Source organism: Falco rusticolus, chromosome 2, assembly GCF_015220075.1.
Source record: "Falco rusticolus isolate bFalRus1 chromosome 2, bFalRus1.pri, whole genome shotgun sequence".
In the NCBI taxonomy this organism is placed as follows: domain Eukaryota; kingdom Metazoa; phylum Chordata; class Aves; order Falconiformes; family Falconidae; genus Falco; species Falco rusticolus.
This window is the reverse complement of record NC_051188.1, coordinates 7,080,089-7,103,180: the sequence shown is the minus strand read 5'-3', so window position 1 is coordinate 7,103,180 and position 23,092 is coordinate 7,080,089. Positions and strand designations below refer to the sequence as shown.

At 38.1% G+C, this 23,092-nt stretch overlaps 1 protein-coding gene across 3 annotated transcripts in view; it reads right to left on the bottom strand.

The window, feature by feature from the left end:
• Positions 1-2,738: 2,738 nt before the first annotated feature.
• Positions 2,739-23,092, bottom strand: part of SYTL2 (synaptotagmin like 2) — a 61,921-nt gene continuing 41,567 nt past the window's right edge. Inside the window, exons 8-20 of one of the 3 annotated variants that reach the window (XM_037377544.1) lie at positions 22,429-22,500; positions 17,043-17,144; positions 16,022-16,075; positions 14,725-14,772; positions 13,497-13,591; positions 9,769-9,888; positions 8,634-8,803; positions 7,918-8,020; positions 7,337-7,507; positions 6,060-6,138; positions 5,005-5,104; positions 4,051-4,256; positions 2,739-3,068 (exon numbers count right to left, since the gene is read on the bottom strand). In XM_037377544.1, the coding sequence (XP_037233441.1) occupies positions 2,923-3,068; positions 4,051-4,256; positions 5,005-5,104; positions 6,060-6,138; positions 7,337-7,507; positions 7,918-8,020; positions 8,634-8,803; positions 9,769-9,888; positions 13,497-13,591; positions 14,725-14,772; positions 16,022-16,075; positions 17,043-17,144; positions 22,429-22,500 (1,466 nt within the window). In that variant the 3' untranslated portion in view covers positions 2,739-2,922. The other 2 variants (XM_037377541.1, XM_037377542.1) reach the window with 2 other exon arrangements.

Sequence of the window (23,092 nt, the reverse complement as noted above, 5' to 3'; positions counted from 1 at the left end):
CTACTGTAGGTAGGAATGACTAGGAATTGGGTGGAAAGCTTTATTATTTATTATGCAAACCACATTCAGAGGAACGCCAAAAAGTGCCAATAATCTTTTCTAAAAAAGTAAATTTTGCATGACTTCAGTAACATATTTTCAATACAGGATTCCTGCTGGTTTACATGATCAGATGCAGCCATTACCTTCAAGCAACTTGTAATAAATCAACATAATATCCTTTAGCAGGAGGTGAAATTGTAATGTTTCTACTCTATAATTAAATGCTACAGCATGCATAGGGTAATCAAAGTACTATTTCCACTGATAAAGCACCTTGGTTTGTAATTTTGCCTTCTACTGAAGTTCGTCTTACCAGGACAGCTTTGACTTTTCTTGTGCATGATGATAGTAAAACACTAAAAAGATCATAAACACAGCTGCTAAAGCTCTGCTGAAAATCGTTATGTTAAAGATTTATAGCTTTTTTGCATACTCCATGGCAGACTAACAATAACTTTAAAATATCTAGCATTGTGAAGTGCGCTACTATATTTTTCAAAGACACTGCTGTGACAGCCTCTGCTGACCTCCTGTAAATTCTGAAGCACAAGGAAGATTCACTTTTGTGTGTGTTGACAACTGTCCTTACCTGTTTACCTCTAGTAGTCTCATTTTCTGCAAAAGCTGGAAAAAAGTTATTAAAAACTCAGGTGGAGCACTGAATTCTTGTACTAAAAGGGCCCATTCTTGTTACTTGGCTCAGTTTCTTGATTAATCTAGATGAGTACATAATACTGATGTGCCATTACTGAATCACATTAATTACAAGTGCAGCGCACAGTTTTGATCTATTAGTGTAGCAGTAAACAGTGTCTTTTGAGATAATGACAAAATGCAGTGTCTGTCTCTAGGATGGATTAATAATAGTGAGACAGAAGATGTTCTACTTGGCCAAAAGACAAGGAGATTGATGCTGTCACAAACCAAGCATTTTATTTTGACGGCAGTCAAGTTTAACTATCAAAATTTCATACAGTATAGAACACAGACTACATGACGCTTGCCTGCCAATCTAGATCCTCAAGACCCCAAGCCTTTGGCTGAAGTCCCAAAGCTGTTTTGACATAGCAACGTATTTGAGCTTCACAGGAAACACAACAACAAAACCTTTAATCCTGTGACACTGTAGGCCGTGTTCCCAGCAACCTATGTTTTCAGGTGAGTGTGAATGCATTTAGGCAGTGAATATAAAGCAGCTAGGTGCCCGCCTCGCTTTTCCAGAATCCCCACCCTTTCAGGAGTGGTGATGTAAGAATACAGCAGCAAAGCAGCTGCGGTACCCTTTCAGTACAAGCACATTGTTCTGAAGTGCCGTATGCGCATTGTTCCCTACTCATACAAGAATAATGTTTTGTATGTACCTGGCAAAGCGGGATCTGTAGCAGCTTCCAATCTCGTCCAAAACACCTGAAGCAGTAACGTATCAAGACTGACAACTACTTTTGGCATTTGTAAACTTTGCAGGCTGCCTGGTTGATGAGAGAGAAAGTGGGTTCCTTGGCAGGTTGAATAGCACCTTTCCTTTTTTCCATTCATAGTGTATAATCAACAACCAAGCAGCATTTAAATTTTTGTGATTAAATTAAGAAATTGAGCTGGAGCTGTGAAGAGCCCCCTTCTCCTCTCTAACTGAAGGGCAAGATTTCACCGGCTTTTAGACCTACACAGTTGGAGCAAATAAATGTGTGTTTATTTTCAGAAATGTTTTCTGTCTGCATTTTGTTGTATTGCACGCTGAATTGCTAACATAAAACACTGGGTTTTAATAAACATTGAATTCCTATTTAGCTTTAATAGGCTGCTTTTATTTAAAAAAAGCAATACAGTTTGTATTTTATGCGTTTACCTTTCCTTAGTAGCATGCATTTCTACACGTTACAGATTCAAGTTCTATTCCCTAAGTCTGCAAAGCTGTCTAAACCAAGACCACCATGACCCCAACATTCTCCTAATGGTGGTGCTGAAGCACAGATAAATTACGTTTTTTTTTGGAAAAAAACCCCAACCAACCAAAAGCCTAGCTAACAGACAGAGGTACAGACGAGTACTTTACAGACTAAATACCCAACTTACTTGTCATCACTAAAATTGTCAGGTTTAGATCCTTTAGAGTAGCATTTGAGTAAAAAAAGTTTCACCTCTATGTCTTCACCATTGAAGAGACAGGATTGTCTACTAGGAAGACAATTAACACATATATAAGCAAACTTTTTTATAGCTCTTGATTTTTTATAGCACATCGGAACAAACAGTCCTCTGCAGCTTGCAGAATAGGATATTGACAGTACCACTTCATATAATGCTTCTTTCATAATACAAGAAGCGACTTTAGTATCCTAGAAATGTACAACTACAAAAAAAAGGAACTTTAAAAAAAATAATTCTTCATGCTCATATGCCTCACTGGAGAGATTTGACTTGGCATCATGAGGATACAAGCACATGCTAATGCAACCTGTTGCTATCATATTAATGACTTAATGAACAGTCCTAGAAGTGTACAGAAAAAGTTGACTTGCTGTTCCCCACCCCCCACCCCCACCCCCCGCTGGTGATTTAGATTTAAGGGATCAGCCACACTTCAGTTAGGCAACGCAAGCATCCAGGTATCACTGCCACTTCTACCACTGAATTCTGTAAGTACCTTCTTTCCTGAAGTAATTTTCAGTGAATAAGAAACAAAAGAATCCTTTAAATTTACATAATAACCTGAAGGCAGAAGTTTAATTTGAAATAGAAAGTGACATTTGACAGCACAAAACCAGAACAGCAACAGAGCACAGACTGTCAAAAAAGCTACTGTGTTCCTCTTCCAGGTTTCACCCCCACACCTCTAATTATTTTTTTTTTTTTTTTGACACTAGCAATTAAAAAGCCACCTTATTTTGTCAATTTTGCAACCATTAGCATCCTGAGAGGTAGTATATCTTCTACCCATGTGTTGGGAGAGTTCATCATCTTCTGCCATAAGGCAGTTTCGTCTGAAGTAGAATCCATCCAGTCTACTGTAGTTCCATAGCTTTTGCCTAGAAAAATGTCAGGTTTAAGAGAAACATTACTTACTGTGCTGCAGAGTTGAGAGCAGACAATCTAATTTGCCTGTCTTCTAAAACATTTTCATCTCCTCAGGTAGCTGACCCTAGTACTTTGAAGATCCAGTTCTACATTTTTTCACTTGAACAATTCTGTCAAATACAATTAATAACAGTTTCACATAGAAACTTCATCATCTTTCTCCAGGCTTTTTTTTTTTTTTTCCGTTGTTATCCTTAGTCTTTTTGTCACAATCCCAAGGAGAGGGATGTATGGGCAATTAACATCTGAAAGGTCTTAAGAATAAAACAGGACACTGACTTTGTACTGAAATACAACCTCGGGTACTCTAAAATTCAAATTGAGATTTGCTATCCTAATTTGTATTTTAGGTTATTCTGGTGAACCATGCAAGAAATTAATTTGGGACAAGTAATTTTTCCTTAGATTTGCTTGAAAAGACTCCAAACACATCTTCCCCTCAGGCCCTCAGGGGACAACGAAAGGGAAAGCATACAATTCTTCCACCTGCACATCTTATACTACCCTTATCCTAAAAACTTGTTTGCACTTTTAAGTTTTCCTATCCAATGTCTTCAAATCTTATAATGCATTCCTGATCCATCCTTTAAGCTCCCCAACCCTGTCTTTCTACCACATACAAACTTACGCATGCAATAAGTAGGTAAGATGTTATCAACATTTTGGGTGCAGGAATAGCATATTCTTGTACTTCAAACAGTACCAGATACAATGTATGGCCAGGCAAAAGTTTATTTCTAATATCCTAACCCTCATAACACTACTATTTACATTTCTTCTGTGCTGAAGAATAGGTAAGTTACTGAATGAAATGCTTTAGTAAATAACTGAAAGGCTGTTCAGTGATCTTTACAAAAAGAAAAGAAATAGAAAAGGAAAAAAGGAAATACTGTATTTTGTAAATTAAGGATTATTGTGTTAATATTCCAGTACCTGTTCCAAGGCCTATCCTGAGACCTCCCAGAAAGTGGTTGGCTAGTTTGTTGTGATCCCAGACTGTGAGCTCTACACAGGCTTCTTTCAAATCTTCTGGCCTAAAGCCATCGTAGACCATGGTGTGGTTGAATATTGGGTTTGTCGTTTTTGTCACTGTTCTTGTTTTCTGTCGACTTTTTCTGCTAGTATCTGGAAGAATGGTACTTCAAAAAGAAAGTGGTGTCAGTTTGCACTTGCACAGCATGGCCTGCATTAAACATACTGAATAGACAAAACCTACTGATTAACGCTGTTCTTTGCATGTTAGAATATGGCTGAGGATAAGATGCTTTATCATGAAGTCAAAGGTCATATTCTCAGTCCCTTCCAAGAAACACTGCCAGCGTGTACCCACCCTTGAGCTTCAGAGGGTGGAAGGGAAGGCAAAGTCAGGTGGGGAAGAGGCACAATGAGTTTATTTGCTGTATGATCAGGAATGGCGCTGAAACCCTTTTGTTGCTGACACAGATTTCCCAACCATCTTGTTATTTTTGTCTCTTTACATTTTAAATCTGTATGTGGAAAGGAAGGAGAATAAAATACAACTGTGCTCCCTTCTGTCTCCTCCCATGATTTGCTAAGCTAAACCATACTCTTGCACAAACACGCTTTGTTTAAATGCAAATAAAAGCAGGCACAATTTTGACTAGCCCTTCCACCAAGCAACTGAGCAGACAAGATAAAAAGAGTAGTGATTACACTGGAAGTCCTCCCTGTGGAAATTTTACCTGGTGATATATACTTAGCATCTTGAAGCTGTAAGCCCTGCAGGACAATTTACATTACAATAAAGGAGAATCAGAACACAATTAGGTGTTTTTTTATTTCAATGTAGAAAAAAAATGAAGATAAGATTAGAAAGCACAACAGTAGCGTTATTAGGCCACCATGTTTGGTGACTTCAGTTCTTACCACTTAATAAAAGAGTTGAGCCTGTTGCCTCTCAGAAGGGGAAGGTCACGGCATTCCTTCACCCAGATGTGGACCTCACCAGTAGATAGAGACTTCTTTCCTGTAGAAATAAAACAAAACATCTGCCTAAGCCTTGTAGATCCCTTTTAAAGGTAACTTCTATGATGTAGCAGTTCCTGCCCATCTCTAGAGATGGTACTCAGCCTAGACTCTCATTATCTCACGTCTTCATTCAACATCCCTCTCTGTACTCTGGAAGCTGCAGTCTTCATCCCATCAAAGTACTGCAAGATCACCTCATGTCTGTATTCCTACCGTGACATTTGTTCTGTTACAAGTAAACAAATACGCACTACTGGTCTTCTCTTTCCAAGCCTCCTAGATAAAGAGATCAGCTTGTCTTCAGTCTATGTGATGATAGTATTTATCGCCACTTGTACTTTCAAGTAAGCTCCTTTGTGCTCTTAATGTATTTAATTCTTATTGACTGACTGGCTGGATTAAAGACCTGACCTGGCTTCACTCTCAGATCAGCCAGTTACCAATTGCCAGACAAGATTAAACCAAACAGATCTATAATAAGATATAATTATTCTATAAATTGCTGCATTCTAAATACTTATTGCCATTTTCTACTTCTAATATTGCTTGAATTTAGTTTGTTGTCATTGTTTATTTAGCAGATTACAGCACCTGCCTGCTGATTTAGAGTCTCTAAATTTATTAGTGCGAAAACAGAATTTTTGTTACACATACGGACTGCATTACAAATCTAAAATTTTAACAGTGAGGTGATTTCTTCTGTAGTAACGTCAAAAGCAACAAAAAGTCCTAAAGTGATCTTTGGATCCTAAACTGAATTCATGACCAGGGTGACATAATCCTCTAGGGGAAAAAAAAAAAAAAAAAAAAAGTTTTACTTTTTTTTTAAAACAAGATGTCTGAATTGGGTGAAAAACATCAAACAGCTTTAAAAAAAACACCAAAAAAACCCCACCAAAAAAGAACAAAAACCCCAAAGGCCTGACAAACCCAAACAAAGAAGCAATGCATACCTCCAACAGGGTGTGGGACATACTGGAGGGCTAGTTTCATCTCCCCTCTGTTTTCTAGTTTAAAAGCCATTGTTGAAGTCTGAAATAAAAAAAAAACAAAACAAAAAAACCCAACAAAATCAAAACGAAAAAAACCAAAACTCAAACCTTGCAGTTCACGCACAGACTTTACTATACAAAATTTTCCACTAGAACAAGCTTGACTTCCACATGAGGCAACTTTTTTCTCTTGTTTCCTTAGCCATAAATCTTCCCTCTGTTTACAGGACATGAGAGATTTTAGGGCATGTTTAACCACTTCACAGTGCCTCGAATACACAGCTCTTCCACTAAAACAAAAAAAAAAGACCAGGAGAGGCCAAAAGGCTTTGAGGGTGCATCTTTTCCACTGTTACGCACTTATTTAACACTAGAACATGTGCTCTTTCAGTCAGGACACTACTTCTTTGTGCAACAGAAAGTGTGCTTTTATAAAACAAATTTCTGTAGGAATGATTTGTCTCATTTAATGCAATCTAAAAATCAATCTCAAAACCAAATCAGCTTCAAAAACAATTATCTTTCAGAAAGGCACAAGAATATGTCACTTCTTCATAAAGAGTCATGGACCACCTGTAGATGGAACACGACACCTGTTTTCCTGGTTACATTTCTCTACCCAGAGCAGTTTTAAAATGAAACTACAGTGCTAAAGACTACCATGACATTCCTGTTTTTTTTCTACAACTTATTAAACTTTGGATTAGTTAATTTTGGAATGAATTAATGAAGTAAATCCAAGCGGAAGAAAAAAAAAAAAAAAAAAAGAAAAGGAGAAAAACAACAAAAGAAACCAGAACTTCTGGCAGTGGCTTAGCTAAAAGTTTAGATGTTGGCTGAAACTCAGTAACAAACAAGAGGCACGCAGACACGGAAGTCATTCTTGCATCTGATGTTAAAATGTTGCTGCACTTGCTCAGTATTCTCACGAGCTTTACTACATATTCAGGGAAGAATTGCCTTCAAGTATCTGTTGCAGCAACATGATTTAAGTGAAAAATACCTTGAAATTCCTATTCCTTAGACTATGAGGAAGTTTTTCCTACTGTAATAGCTACCTACACTAGACTAGCAGAAACCTTAGAACTGTATGTTCCATTTACCAGTAAAGAGGTATTTATGATTATAACAACACAAAAAACACAGAGCACACAAGACCGGCCTATATAAATAATGACTTGGTTTTGCACTTACACAGTGGAAAACACAAAATAGCTAACCCAGCCTTATTAACCTACCCTTGGCTTGAGTGGAAACCAGTTGATCTGCTTGTTGGATTTATCATTCCAGTCCCAAGTTCCTAAATCCAGCTCCACTTCACCAAGGAAGCTATTCCTCCCAAAGGTATCATTGTGCCAGACAGAGATATTAAGACTTTGGTTCTTTAGAAGATCCTTCTCAATTTTATACTGCCAGGAGGAAGAAACAAAAAAAGGATAATTAAAACAAGCCGGACTTTTATCAATGCTGTGTCTGAAAGTGACAGGGTTAGGAAAAACACATCTGGGTTCATACAACCATAACTGCTCACTTCATTTCAGAACAAAACTCTCTTCATCCTTTACTCTACTTCCAGCATCTTAAACTCATAATTAGCGTATGTTTGTTTGCAAGAAGCATACAACAGCGAGTGTTCTCAATGCTGTGTCCAGAGTACACTGTAGAGTTAACCTATCAATGGAAGGACATAGGTACTTCTAGAGTAATACATCTCATCTTAGATGCTCTCAAAAGAGGTGTTAGACCTGTGCCTAAAAGTTAAGCTTCCTCATACTTCATGCATGCAGTATTTCATATCCAGTAACAGTTTGATAAATACCCGCAGTATTTCATTATAGACTGGATTAAAGGTTTTCTTTTTGACAGAGGTCTTCCGTTTGCCCAGCTTGTATTTCTCTGGAAGCAGGTACGTCTTTACATACCTAAAATTTAGACAGGCTTGTTAGAGGAGCAGAAACACAATCCTCTCCAACTTCCCCTTCTAAAATACACAAATGTTTGCTTATAAAGTAGAAGAAATGCACTTAACTAGCCATTATGTTGTTCAGCTTGTTATGATTAAGAAATGGAACAACAGTGGTGAAATATAACAACAGTTTCTGAAGTAGGGCATTAACATCCTTCTACCTGGGGGAAGTCTGTTGAAATACCTCCTCAACACATAAAAATACAGAATATTTAATTATTTAATTGAATTTTTAAAATTATTATTTATATCTTTAATATAGTATGCTTACATATCATATTTATAGGCTCTAATCCTATTGAAGACTAAAGCATGATTTACCATCTGGAAAGCTGAATTTTAAAAGAGAATTTTGTGTTCTTAAAAGTTTGAGCTTCCCATGTTAATACATGTACCAATTTATAGTGGCAATTCTGTATTCAGTTCAGAGTGGAAAACCACGTAAAGACTGTTCATTTATTTATTGGGTTGTTTACTCCAACAAGTTATAGCATTTTTTCCAATCTCTTTTCTTTTTCATGTTATAAGAAAAGCTTCTATTAGGAAAAAAATATATTCTCTGTACTTACGGGTCTGAACGCTGTCGCTTAACATCTGCCATTGCCAAGTCTTTACACTGGCAAATAAAAATGTGGAGCTCATTCAGCTGTTCTACATAATCAATAGCAAACTGAATGTTCCCCTTCACATCAACGTTGCCAAAGTCTGCACTATAGATGCTCATTAGGCTTCCGCTCACCTGTATCATAGAAGAGGAGTAAAAATTTCCAGGCTTTGCATTTCATCAGATACTTCAAGATTAGAGGAGAAGTTATACTCAGAATTCAGACAGCAAAGAAATCAACTGTGTCCCTTTAGATGTAGTAACGAAACGTAATAGACACTTTTATACAAGCTTCTCAGGAAGCAGATTGAAAGTTGTTTATAAATCAAAGGTGTTAGGCCAAGTTTTACACCAAAAAAATTTGAAAGTGCATTGCATTGAGACAGAAAAAACAAAGTGATAGGATGCTGCCAGTCTGGAGATTGCCTGTGATCAGATACTTGAAATATCTCTTCAGCTGATCTTCCTTGCAGAAAGCAGAGCCTAAGAGTTTAAGACAGGCCTTCTGCAAATACTGACAAAAAGATTAGTGATAAAGCCTAAATGGCTTAATCATATACCTAAATAAAACACTGAAAATTAAACACTACATATAAGAAAGAGAAGGATGTAAAATTTTTTTTAATGTATCATTCCCCAAAATACTACCTTTCCCCATAAAGTCCACAAGCTAATGACTTTTGATTAGCTAGTTCACCGACTTCATTATGCATCCCACATACCAATACTGTCTCTTGCTTTCACTTATTTCTTTCCCCTTTCTTCTTTTTGAAATGTTTGTTCTATATAAATTGTTCCTCACTTTCAGCTACAAACATACGCTCTTAGGGTAAAAGCCTCTCTTTGTTCAGTGTTTATTGAGTACGCTGCACAGTGGAGTCCCAAACAGGCTCCTATATGTTACTAGACAACAACAAAGTAAAACTGATTTTACTTATTTGTTTCAGGCAATTCCATGCAAGGGTTCACATAACAGAGGGAAGGATGGACATGGAGATGCGAAGGGAAGACAGATAAGAGGAATAAGAAGGGATGCAAAACAACACTGAAGAGATTAGCAAAAGCAAAGTGCCGTTAAAACAAGGCTTTGGTTTACATACAGAGGATAAGGAGGCCATGCCAGAAGAGCCACTAAGATTGGTTAGAGAGCTGGGGCTCTTCTTGATTCTGCCAAAGGAATAACTGCTTTCTGATGTTGTATCTGTCTCTCTGTCATCGCTCTACAAAAACATCACAGAAAGAAAGTCTGTGTAGGCTCTAGTCACAAGGAACATTAAAAAAAGAAACAAACAGAATTTTAATGCAGACAGACTCAGTGAAAACCTGAATTTTAATCCCTTTGTAGTGCAACACGAGTAATTAATATTTCTCAAATTAGGTCATGTGCTTAAAAAAAAGTTGAAACGGAATTTTTCCGATGGAAAGCCCACACTGAAATTTTTTTCAAGCAATAATGCAACCAGGTTTGTTTTTTGGTTTTAAATCTCAAATAGGAATGAAGTAGTACAAAGTTAACTTTATTGGTACAATTAAACTCAACTTCCCTACTTCACTATCACACACATAAACTTATGCAAGTGATCATGCTCAGGTTTCTTACCAGCCCCTTTCTGTTACACAGCAAATACTATCAGTTCTGTGCCCTCTATCTTGAGGGCAGCTAGGTGGAGGGTAACATGCACAGTAGAACAGCACTGGATATAGTGAATGGCTTTTGCAAAAAGCCTTTCTTGCAAGAGGGCAAGCTTTCCATCAGGGAACTGCAGTTTTGGTTTACTTGGTCATTATCAGGTTACATGCTTACAACCCTGTTCTGTCTCAATGCTATCATGGTGCTAAAGTATCAATGCTTTACTTCCCTTGTGTGCTTTGGCATCTTCCTATGCAAGCAGAAACATCATCTCCCTGTTGTATTTCACCTGTGAACAATTTACAAGGCTTCCCCTCTCCTCTATACAGTTTTGAACTGTTGCCACAGATCTACTAACAGATGCCAGATTAGTAATCAATTTCTATACACATAAAGAAAATTAATATTTATAGAAACAAATATCTATAAGCATTTTGAATAAGTCTTTTTATAAAGATTCATTGATTGTGGCTTATCTGGCTGTGTCCACACTGCTAAGCAAAAGCAGGCCAAAAGGTATGGACTGACTAATGTCCATCCTACCTAGGGCAAGGCTCCTTGAGAGAAAACCCGTTTTGGTGAGCACTATTTGGGACTGTCCAAATAAATCCGGGGAGTGAAGTTACGGTTGAGCAGTGTGGATAATCAGTCCTGAAACATGGACTCTTTGAAAGACAGGAAAATCCTGAGCCCTCTTACAGAGGAAGGTTATATGGCTTCCCTAAGACCGTTTTAGCTGCTGTCCACACAGCACGTCGGCAGAAGAGATACAGGACTACGCCCAGCTCTGCTTACTTTCAGCCCTGTCCTTAATTTACTCAGAGCCTGCTCTCTGGCTGGGAACAGTCAAAGCTCTTCTCATGAAAGTTTGTGGAATGTCTGGAAGTTCAGAGACAAGGAATTATTAAGCACTGGGGTGACTACATGCCTCCAGAACATGTTACACATTTTATTTCTTTTTTATTATTTTTTATTTTGAAGTTAATTCCAAATGTTAAATAAGGATATTGTTACTATTTACAAATAGAGAACCCTCAATTTGTTAGGCTGGTATCTCTTTTAAGCAGAAGGAAAAGACAATGGTACTTAAGACATTTCTTTGTATTTCTTCTTTAATTAGAAAGCATGATATTATCAGAATTCATTATTTTAAAATAATTCCAGAACTGAACTAGCACATAGAAATGAGTGTTAATACTATTTGACTACATTGTATCTACAAAGCTTATTTTTAACCTGTTATTTCTACCAGATTTATGTTACCCATTCATTAGTTTCCTGCTTCATGTTGGCCAGATGGTACTTCGGTAATGATAAACTCCAGAATCAGCACATGGTGTGTATATATATATATACACACACTGTATTTTTATAGATATACACTATTTTTTGCGTATATATACATATATATGTGTGTGTGCATGCATTCGTATGTCATGTAATACATCCTGTGCTGTGAGCTTGGTAACTTAAGACACTATTGGGACTAATGACAATTTACAAAAATACATTTGGGGGACAGAATAAAGAGATTTGGGTCCTGACAATTTCTTGGAATATCAACATGAACTATCCCCAAGCCCCTTCTGCTGTGACCAGATTGATTACATATAATCCTTTAGCTTTCAAGTATTTGTCAGACTGTTTCATTCAGAACTTGCATGAGTAAGCTTGTTAACGGCTTCTTACAGAGGCTGGAACTGGTTGGTTTTAGATGCCCAGATACTAATTTCAGACTTGTTTATTATGCCACCACTAATGCTTTGAAATGCTAATCTTTTGATCCATCCCTGGTGCAATGTTAACAGTCTTAGAAAAGCTTTCTGTGCATTCTTCTCAGCAGAAGGGACATTAGGACAGTGTAATTTTAGAGATCTTTAACTGAAGAGGTGTAATTCATAGACACTGAATGGTTTTAAGTTCTGCACTTACAGTAGGATTAATCAAACCTGTATCACCACATTTTGGTTATTTCAGACTTTAGGAGGGTGTAGGGTAAGTCAGGGCACAGTATATTCCTGATTCTGACCCTTCAGTCCTTTTAGACATGTTTTTAGAAAAATGATCCAAAAGATTGATGCTTATGCTGCAGTTATAATGGGAAGGGCTGGGATAAGCAGCAATTCTTCATTTTACAGTACAGATGCAGGTATTTCTGTGGTATCTATGCCCCAGATTCCTATGTCCCATTTAAGACTGTGTCTACTAATACATATCCTCATTGTCAGGGCTGGGGTGTTTGTACCACCACGTACTAACAGCTTAGGGGAGGAGGAGTTTTGGATGTACATTTGCCATACAAATTCACATTCATGCTATGGCACTCAAAAAAAAAAAAAACAAAAACAAAAAAAACCCAAAAACCAGAAAAGAAAGAATCTGTGGTGTTATCCAAGTTCAACAAGGACGAGGTATTTCCTATTCTCCAGGGCTTTCTGTTCCCTGTGACCAATGGAGCTACCTCATTTAGGCATTTATGGCAGAGGTTTGTGCTTGGTCTTAACACTCTCCACTTTTTTTTTTTACTGTCTGTTGGGGACTCATAAAACCAGGCAATTCAAATCATTTATCACTTTCAGACTTCAGTGACATTTTAAGAGATTTGACTATGGCTTCAGAGCTTATTCCATGGCCCCCACAATGATAATTATAATTATTACCAGCACAGTATGTTCTTGGAAATTCTGAAATTTCACTTACACAGAGTTAGCAGCCTGGTACCTGAACCTACATCCCTAAGAACACCACCAAGCTAATAGCCCTCTGAGAAGTGTTACCAGATGGTGACTTTCTTACAGTCTTACACACTCATTTTAGATTTTAGGCTGTGAAGAAAAATGTATGCACATAATTATGTTCTGAAGGGGGCGGGGTGGCAGACCTGTTAGTTTAAGGAGAGAGAACGCCTTTGGGAATAACAGCAAGCATTCACTACACTTCAGTCTCCTAGATAAAACATGCTCTGTACGTTGAGCTGTACAGTAAGAATAAACGTCTGGTTACTGGACCAAAGCTTTTGAAAGGTTAATTAGCCACAGGTTGTTTGGGATCATCTTGTGATCATTACGTCACAAGCTCAACTCCATGCCATCATCCAACAGCAAACTGACGTGGCAGACCCTGGAGAGCACTACTTGACAAATACAAAACAAAAGTACACAAAAGTTTTAGTTATAGTATTGCAGAGGTGGAACTTGCCTCTTCCTGTAGGAATGATGGTACTGACTTGCTCAGTCCTTTGAGTTTTTCAGGATTGGAAAACAGCTTATCAGGCTGTGAAGGCACTGTGGAAACTAAAGAGCAGCAATTCAAAAGGCTTCAAAAATACATTTGTACATCAAAATTATTCCGTAACAGGACATGGTTAGAAACAAACAACTTCAGATGAAATACATGCACATGCACAACCAGTTTACAGCTTCGATGCAAGATTTACACACACCCCCCCCATAGGACCCAGAGAAGCTCTCATTAAGAAGAAGAATCTACTTTGACACCTCCTATAACACTGACCAAAGAACTTTGGCAGGAGCAGAAGCGTTTACATTGCTTGACATGATGTGCAAGCCTGGGTGCTGCAAGCAAATTCTGATGAAACATGACGAAGAAAACATTTTCAGTTTACCTTCTAGATTTTCTTCCTAGAACAAGGACAAGTATACTCACGCACTAAACCATACCATTGACATTAGAATCATCACAAGGTTCTTGGCAAGAAGTTCATGTACAAGCCAAACACTGTTCTTTTATTTGCTCAGTTTAATTAATTGCAATAAGAACATTTGCTTAAATCATGCAATTTTTAGACCTGAACAAGGAAGTTTCAAGTATTCATAGTACATTATAAGATGGATGTCTCATTAACGATGCATTTTTTTGCAGCCTATCTCTTAAACTTTTGTATACCTCTACTGAAGATCACTTCTATGCTCTTTCACTGTACAAAGCTTAATTGCACAAAGTAGCCTTGCAAAAATTCAGTTTGCTGTATGCCCACAATTCTCAGAATTTTTCATGCTCTAACCCCACTTACATTTAATAATGCACTAAAGCTCTATATCTTTGGACTGGGTACACCTTGTGAAATGCACCAATACTGAATATCACATGACCGATAATTTGGCAACAAACAGCCGGCTACAGGGGCATGTATCTATTGCATAAAATGAAACACTGCACACACCATGGGATTGTTTGCAAGCTGTGAGTTAAGCTTTTGCAAAGCTTTTGCTGTTGAAGCTCAAATAATGATCACCAGTATCAGTTATTGTCAGTATGCAGTTAGATGCAGTTTCCCCATTGAGCAAGTATCTAGTGCAGATGTAGAACTTGTTAGCTGTTAAATAAAAAAGGATTTTTAATGTATTAGTTTAAATATCAGTGGAGGAGTCTCTCCATTGTCTACTAGAAGAATGCTGTTACTCACTTCCTGCTGCATTTTCATTCCTCTCTTGATGCTGATCAGGTTTTGGACCTGCTCAGTGCAATATTGGCAACAGTCACTCAGTAGCACAAACAGCTTTGCAATGTTATAATATTTGCTTCAATATATTTTATATGTGGGAAGTTTTTTACTTCCCCAGACCCCATATGTTTCTGTGTTTTGCATCATTGTCCTCCTTTGAGGAGCTGGATCACAACAAAGGTAATGTGAGTGTACAAGCTAAGCAAAGCAAGAAGATTTTCATGAGAACTTGCCTTATTCTGTCTGTACAGCTATCAGTTTGGCTGTTTGTCATTTTTTCAAAACTTCCCTGAATAAGTTTAACTCAAAAAACCTCCACCCTTTTCAGATAAATGTCTACACATTCCATATTGAATGTAAAACATGCTTTCAGTAGTGGCCTTCCTTTGAAAGCAAAGTGCAGTACGGTACTTAAGTCTTGTTAATTTACTGGACACTGCACCCATACTATTATGCTACTATCATCCTATCTATACTATAGGCCACTAACAAGCAAGATGCTTTAAAGCATCTAAAATATGACAATAAATGCAACTGTGCACAATTGCTTTTTAAAACTGTAGTGCTCCAATGCAGTTAATAAAGAATTGTGTTACATTATACCATATTCAATGTTATTCAATGGTTTTCTATTGTGTTCATCTTGACATGTTCTTAGAACAGATTTGCTTTCATTTTGCCTAGGTTTGGAATTTCTAAAGGTATACAGAAAAATTTAACAGTAAGGCACCTGTAACATACTAATGGATAGATGATATCAACAGTAGCTGATATCGCAGTTCACCTACTGCTTAGAGTAATTCTACTTTGCTGATTGAGACAGGGATTATAAGAGAGGTTCCTTTCCAGCTGAGCTGTTCTGAAGGGTGTTTTGCACTAGCCAAAGTCATCTTGCATCTTATAACAGAACAGATGAACAGACAAATTCAATATTTACTCAGGCCAAGTTTTTCAACTGAGCTAATGTTCAAAGCTCTCAATGATTTCAGCAACTTTCATAGGTTGAATGACCAAAGGCCAAAATAATACACTGGTAGGTGGCACAGAGTTTCTACAGATATAGCAAGACATAACATAAGTATATTCCTTAAGAATAAAACAACACAACAAAATTCTACAAAAGCATTATGTCATGCTGATGTTAATCAAAAGTGCAATACAAATCTTGGCTTAAAAAAATTATAATATAATCCTTCCCTAGCAAATAGAGGGCATTGAAAAAACAACAAACTTCCATGCAGATACAAAAGATATTTACCATCTTCAGCACTAAGAGCTAATTCTTCCTTTGGATTATTTATTTTTCCTTTATCTGCGCAGAAGAAAAGTAACACATAGTTAGAAATTTTGCTGTTCAGTAAGATAAAATGGATGGCAGATGGTAATCACAGAATTAAGAGTAATGAGGACAAAAAACCCCAATGAACCATCAGAGCCATGGGAACGGTTAAATTCAAGAGATGCTTTCTACTTCACACACTACTTCAAGCCTACGTCCAAGCAGCAGTTTCATGTTGACAGTTTCTATCACTGTACTGTTGCAACGATCAATGTTAGTACATACCTAAAACCTAGAAACCAGTTAGAAGCAAGCAATAGCATGAGTAGTATCAGAAGAGTAATTTGCCAACAATAGCCAACATCTTTCAAAATCTACACCTCCACGCTTCAGTTTACAAATGTAAGTTTATGTCTTCCCCATTAGACATGAGATAAGTATGAAAACACTCGGAGGCAGCATGAAAGGAAACAGGAGTAATAATTTGTAAGAATTCCTAGAGGGCTACAAAGGGAAGTCAGGAATTAATTTTAAGTACAATCTTGTCTCACTGTACTCTCTTGAAGCGAGTTTGGTATAATAACTGCAGGAAACACAGGTGAAACTCTACTAAACTAAGATGATTTTGTTGTACTTCCACTGCCTACTAATTTGACCCAAGCAAGCCAGCAACAGTGGCAGGTGTCGCTCATTACCAATTTGGATAGTTGCCAATACTTCCACTATTGAAAAACTATCCAAAAAACAGTTCATCACTGTTCAATGCAGTGCGTTTTTGGAAGATGTCTGCTTCATAGACTAGTGTTGTTTCAAAAATTAACACAAAGAACTGAGAACTACACTGTATGAGAAGAGAACACAGTTCTATAGCACAGTCTCCATACAGCTTATTGAGAAACAAAGACAAAACCACTACTTGGCAAAGCTGTACGGAAGATCAGCATGAACATTTTAAGCCAAACTGCAGATCAGGGGAGACACATGCAAGCTTTGTGCTCACTTGAGGTGGCTGATGGAATGTCCTCTAGACTTTTGGAAGGCATTTTCCTATCTGCACTCCTTTTCAAAGCCATCAAAACAGGGTTTATTTCTTCTTCTGAACCTGTTATGAGACAAAACGCATGAACACTGCACATACAGACATGCCATTTTAAGCAAGTCACTGAAAACCCAACCATGGGTTTCTCATGAGAATCTATTTTGACTGTTAGCAAAGACAGTGAACATTCAATGAAAATACAAAAAGAAATCCAAAACAAACAAAATAAATGTCTAATTTTATGTGTCCATTTGCTCTCTCTAAATTCTTTCAGCCATCAGTAGAGAGAGGCAGGTTGGTTGGTTTGTCCTGTGTAGGTATCTGCCTGTACTGACTAGTAACAGTTTGGGGCAATTATGGCACTTAACTGTCTAAAAAAATATCAGATAAACTCAGAGATTAGCCATTTTGTAATCAACTTGTTATGTATCAGCACAAAAAAGTTCATAGCTTTAGTTTTTCCCTCTGTGCAAATTTGTCTGTAATATTTTCTCCTCAGTGAAAGACATTTTGTTTCAGTACTTGAGTAACAACCACAAAACCACCCAGCTGTGGAGGTATTTGGATCCCTGACGTTACACAATTGTCTCTAAGGGCAGAATCAGACACTCCTAGCTCCTTCAGAATCCTTGAAGACCCTACCCTCTCTCCTCCCTACCTCACCTTCCGCCCCAGCAGCCAACCAATCAGGCCTTACAGTGTTGCTGCCTGTAATTATGGGTAAAAGCAAATTATGTTTCATTTTTTCTTATTTGTCTTGAGTTTCCACTGATTTCTATTGGAATCTCACTTTCAAAACAGGCTCAAGAGTACAGTGGCAGGCCCGGTAAACTTCACATATTTCTCAGAGCCTCCAGGTGAAAAAAAAAAATTCCCAGTCTCTCAGTATGAGATTAAAAAGATGAAATTATCTCCTCTACCTTAAGCTCTTTGATGACTACCACACACTATTTGCTAGAGCTGGCATTCAATCAAATAATAAGAATTCTACTAAACAGATAATGTATATGGCCACTTGCTAGTGCAACAGGCAGCAGTGCTAAGTGGAATAGCACAGGGTATTGGTATGAATGAATATCTCCACATCCAGCCATTCCACTGGTGTTTACCTTTGAAGACTAGCTGGTCAAACTAAAGAATGAACTCAGTCAGCCACTGAATTATTTTTTTTTCCTTTTTTAATCCAGTATAATTAAAAGAAATATCAGATATTGAATGTTAATATTATTAATTTGAAGACAATGTCACAGGGGAGGAAGAAAAGGGTTAAATCATGAAGACTGATGTGATTGATCCAAACTGCTAAACTCCCCTTACCAAAAAGGCTTACCCCAATGTAGTATGCATTTGTCAAACACTTTCCAATTAAAGGATTTAATTATTTCTTCCCATCCTTGCCAAATATCTGAAGCATTCAATTAAGTATCATACAGACTTTCATTTAAAATATTTTAAATTAGCTACTAAAAAAAAAAATAATTGGAGCCATGTTTAACAACCCAGCACCATGAATTTTAGAAATCAGACAGCTCACAAGTTGAACTTCTGGTTCCACAGTGGGAATCAGAGTTTTCATCTGAAAAACCAGATCCCAAATTTGAGCCGACCCCTTCCTCTTCATCATTTTCCTCATGCTGAGACATTAGGCAGATTTGAGCTCCTTCTGGCTGGGAGGAGCTGCTCTCATCTTTTAGTGGTGTGCTTGCTCTTCTGAATTTCAACAGTGCTTTAAATTCTGAATGCTTTTCAGAGGTATCCAAGGATGTGCTTCCGTCTTTCCTTCCTTTCTCATTTATCTTGAATGGCTTGACTGCAGTCATATTGACCTCTCCTTCCAAGGGAGGAAGATCAGCTGGAGCCATGTTTCTCTTCTCTATTTTATTAATACCTCCATTTCTTTCAGGAAGATCAGAACCCTCAGTTTCATTTACTGCAAGATCATTTACTGAAGCTTTGATGTTTTGTTCTGGAGCTCCCCCTTTGACAGTTATCTTCATCCGTGTATGATACCTTCTTAAAGGACTATGTGGCTGTAACAGTGTCATGAATGTAGTCTCTTTTTGTGATGGAAACATATGATCCCCAAACTTTTCCCATTTATGTAACTCTCTGGATACTGGACATGGACCTTCAGATGCATCTTGAATAAGTTTTTCTAAAGAGCTATTGAATTCATTGAATTTTACAGCGTTTGAAACATAATTTTTTTCTATTTTTTCTTGTATTTCTTGAGGATGATCTCTCTCTTGATGCAGAGCATGCACACTTAGACTCATCTGCATTTTACTTTGCATTTTCTTATCCATGTTTTCCAGCACAGAAGCTGATGTTTCAGAGACCTCTTTTGGTAGTTTCTGCAAATTAACGTCAAATACTCTATATTCAGCCTTGGATGGTGCAGATCTTTCTCTGGTCTCACCAGTTTCCTGCAGCAATTCTCTATCATGCTCATGGGTTGTGCTTATAACTTGCACCTCAGCAGTCCTCTGTTCCATGCTGTCAGCACCTTTGGGTTTAGGAGGGGGTGTTTCTGAGGCCTCCTTCAGCAACTTCTCTAAAGCAGAACTCAAGCCGCTGACCTTGGATGGGGCAACAGACTTTTCTATGGTCTCGCCAGCTTCCTGCAGCAACTCTCCATCATGCTTATAGGTTGTGCTTATAACTTGCACCTCAGCAGTCCTCTGTTCCATGCTGTCAGCACCTTTGGGTTTAGGAGGGGGCATCTCAGAGGCCTCCTTCAGCAACTTCTCTAAAGCAGAACTCAAGCCGCTGACCTTGGATGGGGCAACAGACTTTTCTATGGTCTCGCCAGCTTCCTGCAGCAACTCTCTATCTTGCTCATGGGTTGTGCTTATAACTTGCACCTCAGCAGTCCTCTGTTCCATGCTGTCAGCACCTTTGGGTTTAGGAGGGGGTGTTTCTGAGGCCTCCTTCAGCAGCTTCTCTAAAGCAGAACTCAAGCCGCTGACCTTGGATGGGGCAACAGACTTTTCTATGGTCTCGCCAGCTTCCTGCAGCAATTCTCTATTGTGCTCATGGGTTGTGCTTATAACTTGCACCTCAGCAGTCCTCTGTTCCATGCTGTCAGCACCTTTGGGTTTAGGAGGGGGTGTTTCTGAGGCCTCCTTCAGCAACTTCTCTACAGCAGAACTCAAGCCGCTGACCTTGGATGGGGCAACAGACTTTTCTATGGTCTCACTGACCTCTTCAGGCTGACTAGTATCTTCTTGGCATGTTGATTCTACACTACAATTAGTTTGTGACATACTGTTCACATCATCAGATGTTTGCATTCCCACCCTTCTGTATTCAGAAGGTTGAGATGCAAAGGTTTCTCTAAGCAGGTTCTGCAAAGCAGCTTGAGGCCTCTGGGAACCCTCAAGAGTATCTTTGTCTGCTGCCTTGTGCTGTAGACAGAAACCTTCAAATTCCCTAAACTGTTCCCTGAGGCTTTTTTTGTTTTCATGCTCATCTGTCGATAGCACATTCACTTTTCCTGTTCTCTTCCCTACTTTTTTATCGGCAGGAGAAATGTCATGGCTCTGTTCTACTGTTCTTTCAAAGACCTTGCACTGATTTGAGTGAAGAACTTTCCCTTTCAAAATGTTTTCTTTTAGGTTCAAGCTAGATGACGTCTCAGAGGCTTCCTTTTCTAATTTCTTTAGGCCAAATTTAAATACATCAAGTTCAGCTTTAGGTAGAACAACCTTATCCATGGTCTCTGCAACTTCTTCTTTAGGGAGACTGACATCTAATGGAGTAGTCTTGTTCCCCACTTTTTCTACAGGTAAACATAGCCAATCATCTACTGCTGACTCCTTTGAAGCATCTTTATCATCAGGTGATTGGAGCAACTGCAGGGAAACATGATGTCCTTTTGATGAAACTATACTTTTTTCTACACATTCTTTAACTTCTTGATCTGGAAGACCCATCTTTTTCTGTGGTTTTGGGGTAACTGGTTTTCTGTCCGGCTGGATAAAGTCTGTATTTTGTGTGTGTGTCAAGTTCAGACCATTCAGGGTAGGAGATTCTAGAGGCAGTTCACATACCAGAGAATCTAGTTTCCGTGTTTTTTCTCTCTCAGATGTTTGGGTTTGTTGTTGAATTAACTCTTGCTTGCTCGCATTATCTGTGCTTTTTTTATCTTCCTTTGATTTTCTTTCACAGGTTACTGGACTGGTACTATCTGGCAAAGAAACATCTCCCCTGTCAATGTTACTCTGTAACTTAACCCCAGTATCCCAGAAATTTCTCAAACTCTGGAACTGTGAAGGATCTGAAATTTGATTCTTCAGCTTCTCATTAATTTTTTCTTTTAAAGACAAAACCTGGAAGCTGGGCTTCTGTCGGAAACAAGCAGCAGCTTTTCCTTTAAGTGTTTCTTTCCCATCTACTTCTTTCTCTTTGTTTTCTGGGGAAGCTGAAGTGGCACCAACTCTTGACTGCAAGTTACTGGCTTTTGGCAATTCTGTATATACGTGAACTTCATCAGGTGGAAGCGTTCTTTTTGACTTTCCAACTGCATGGCCTGATCCAAACTCAAAAGAGTTTTGGTGTTTGTTTCTTGAAGCCTGGCTTGCACAACTTAGTTCAGCACTACTTAGCATATTCTTGCTTTGATCACCCAATCCATTAGGTAGGTATATGGCAGCTGGTTTTATTTTGTCACTTCCTCCAAGACTCTTTAATGTACTGCCACCTGATGCATTAGAATTGATACTAACTTCTTGCTCTCCATGACTGGGGATAGTTTTATCCCCCTCCCAGAATGCTCTGATCTCCCTTATTCTTCTTTTTTCTTGTATTGCCTTCTCCAGTTCACATTTTTGAGCTGGTAACTTGTGTTCTTCATGTTCCAAGAGATTCGATTTTATATTTTGTTCCTTGATTTCTCGTCCACGTTCTTTTTCTTCAGCTTTTGTACAGTCAAATTCAGTTAGTGATTTGTCATTTTGTTCCTCATTCTCTTCCCCCTTCTTAGGTTTCATCCTCTCTTTTACCAGCTGCGTATCTTCTGAAATAAATGATGCAGGTGAAATACTGTTCCGTTGATTAATCCTTCCAAACAGTAACTCTTCCGTAACTCCCATTTTTTCATCCGTGCTAAGGCCACTGTCTTCTGTAGGAAGAACTGTTGTTCTGGTTGAGAACTCTACTTCCTCTTTGGGTTCCCTGCCTTGGGACTTAGCTGATACATGTTTCCTATCTTCAGTACCAGAACTTCTTTTAAACCAGTCTAAAACTTTTGATACAGATTCATCAGCCACTTTCGTGAGTTCATCTGCATGTTTGTCAGGCTTGAAAGTGGTTTTAGCATCTTGCTCCTCAACAAGATCAGGCTTACCTTGTTGAAGACTTGTAGAATTGATATTGGACATCTCATGTGGTTCTGTCTTAGCAGAAAGCTGATGTTCATCTACAACGTAAACAAACTTATCTGAGTTAGGAATCAGACACATGACTCTACAAATGTTTGATCTATCTTGAAAAGCCTCTCATATCATTATTTTTTTTTTTAACTGTTAGCAGAGAAAGGAATTCTCTGTCCTTGTATTACTGGAAGGAACCATACTGTGGGCAATAAAGTGAAAAATAATTCCTGCGCTGAGATATCCTACTGGAAGATTAATCATACTACTTTTGAGGATGTAAGCAGATAAGATTAGTCATCCCCATTCTAAAGGGAATGGCTAAATGTCCCCTGAAGAGGGGACAGCCCAGCATATTTGTGTTTAGTCCCAGGAGCAAATCCCCAGGTCACAACTGGATTACTACCAAGGACAGTTGACAGTGGTACACCAAAAATGCTTTAGTTCCTATGCAGACAGATCTAGCAGGCCTTATGACAGATATTTTATCCAAATGCCATCACTTCACTTTCATCATTCACAATAAAGGTGCCTATCCATACTCTGGTCTGATTGTTAATTCTTAAGAATACCAACAGAACGTCTAGAAATACTGGCTACATTAAAGCATTAAATTCTAAATAATCTTTTTTGTATTCT